The sequence below is a fragment of the Acanthisitta chloris genome, unplaced genomic scaffold (assembly GCF_000695815.1).
Source record: "Acanthisitta chloris isolate BGI_N310 unplaced genomic scaffold, ASM69581v1 scaffold43279, whole genome shotgun sequence".
Lineage (NCBI taxonomy): Eukaryota > Metazoa > Chordata > Aves > Passeriformes > Acanthisittidae > Acanthisitta > Acanthisitta chloris.
This window is the reverse complement of record NW_008690496.1, coordinates 913-2,339: the sequence shown is the minus strand read 5'-3', so window position 1 is coordinate 2,339 and position 1,427 is coordinate 913. Positions and strand designations below refer to the sequence as shown.

The 1,427-nt window shown below is 54.9% G+C and overlaps 1 protein-coding gene across 1 annotated transcript in view; it reads left to right on the top strand.

The window, feature by feature from the left end:
• Nucleotides 1-28: 28 nt before the first annotated feature.
• KXD1 (KxDL motif containing 1) overlaps nt 29-1,427 on the top strand; it is a 1,730-nt gene continuing 331 nt past the window's right edge. The window contains exons 1-3 of the mRNA XM_009081820.1: nt 29-133; nt 240-392; nt 899-945. Of these exons, the coding sequence (XP_009080068.1) occupies nt 39-133; nt 240-392; nt 899-945 (295 nt within the window). The 5' untranslated portion in view covers nt 29-38. The remainder of the gene's footprint in view (nt 134-239; nt 393-898; nt 946-1,427) is intronic.

Here is a 1,427-nt window from a genome sequence, read left to right as displayed (position 1 = left end):
CCCGGGCTGAGCCCCGCGCCGCGGCCCCGCAGGCCGCGATGGAGCCCACGGCCTCGCAGGTCTTCTGCGGGAGAGTGCTGGGCATGGTCAACACCGAGGACGTCAACGCCATCATCCTGGCGCAGAAAAACATGTGAGTCCCGGGGGAAAAGTCCCGTGGGGATCTTGGTGCCGGTACCGGGAGCTCGGTGGGATCGTTGTGGAGCTTCATCTGCTTCCCCTTCCCACTCCCTGCGCAGGTTGGATCGGTTTGAGAAGACCAATGAGATGCTGCTCAACTTCAACAACCTGTCGAGCGTCCGCATGCAGCAGATGAACGAGAGGTTCCTCCACCACACCAGGACGTTGGTGGAAATGAAGAAGGATCTGGATAGCATCTTCCGGAGGATCCGGTGGGAAATGAGATGGGAATGGGTTTGGGAGGTGGTGCAGGAGGGGCTGGGTGGGGTGTGTTCAAGCAGGACATAAGTTGGAGTTTGGGGTGATCTTGGAAGTCAAGTTTGTTGGAGGGGGAAAGCACATGGAGGAAGAGGAGGGAGTTTGGGGTGATCTTGGAAGTCAAGTTTGTTGTAGGGGGGAAAGCACATGGAGGAAGAGGAGGGAGTTTGGGGTGATCTTGGAAGTCAGGTTTGTTGGAGGGGGAAAGCACATGGAGGAAGTGGAGAAGAGCTTTGGGATTCTTCCATTCTGCTGCAGCCAGGATGGTCTGTGTTCCTTCAGGGTGGTCACAGACTGTGGGACTCAGAAACACTGTGTGCTGGGAGGGGGACAGGAGTGCTTGGGAGGGTGGGAAGGAGCCTTCAGGAATCCCCTGGGATTCCTTTATGTTATCCATAAATGCTGGAGCTCTGTATCCATCAGCTTCCCATGGACTCAGCTCTCTCTCTCTCCTCCCCAGGACACTCAAGGGGAAGCTGGCGAAGCAGTACCCGGAGGCTTTCAGCAGTGAGTAGTTCCTGATGCATGGATCAATAGAATCCTGGAATGGTTTGGGTTGGGAGGACCTTAAGGATCTCATCCCTTCTCCTGCCATGGGCAGAGACACCTCCCACCAGCTCAGGTTGCTCCAAGCCCTGTCCAACCTGGCCTGGAATACTCCCAGGGATGGAGCAGCCACAACCTCTCTAGGCAACCTGTGCCAGTGTCTCACCACCCTCCCAGGGATGAATTCCTGCCCAATATCCCATCTAACATTGCCCTCTGGCAATTTATAGCCATTCCCCTTTGTCCTGGCATTCCACACTCAGTTTTCCTGCTATGGGAATTGTGCCTGTTCCTGAGAATTTGTGAGGTGTCTCTTGGGGGTTAGGAGAAGCCAATGGAACATCCAGGCATGTGCCAGCCTGGGGCTGCTGTGCCAAAAGTCTGGAAAACTTCTTGATTCAATTAAATGTAGCTGCAAGAAGTTACAACCAGCCACTAACTTA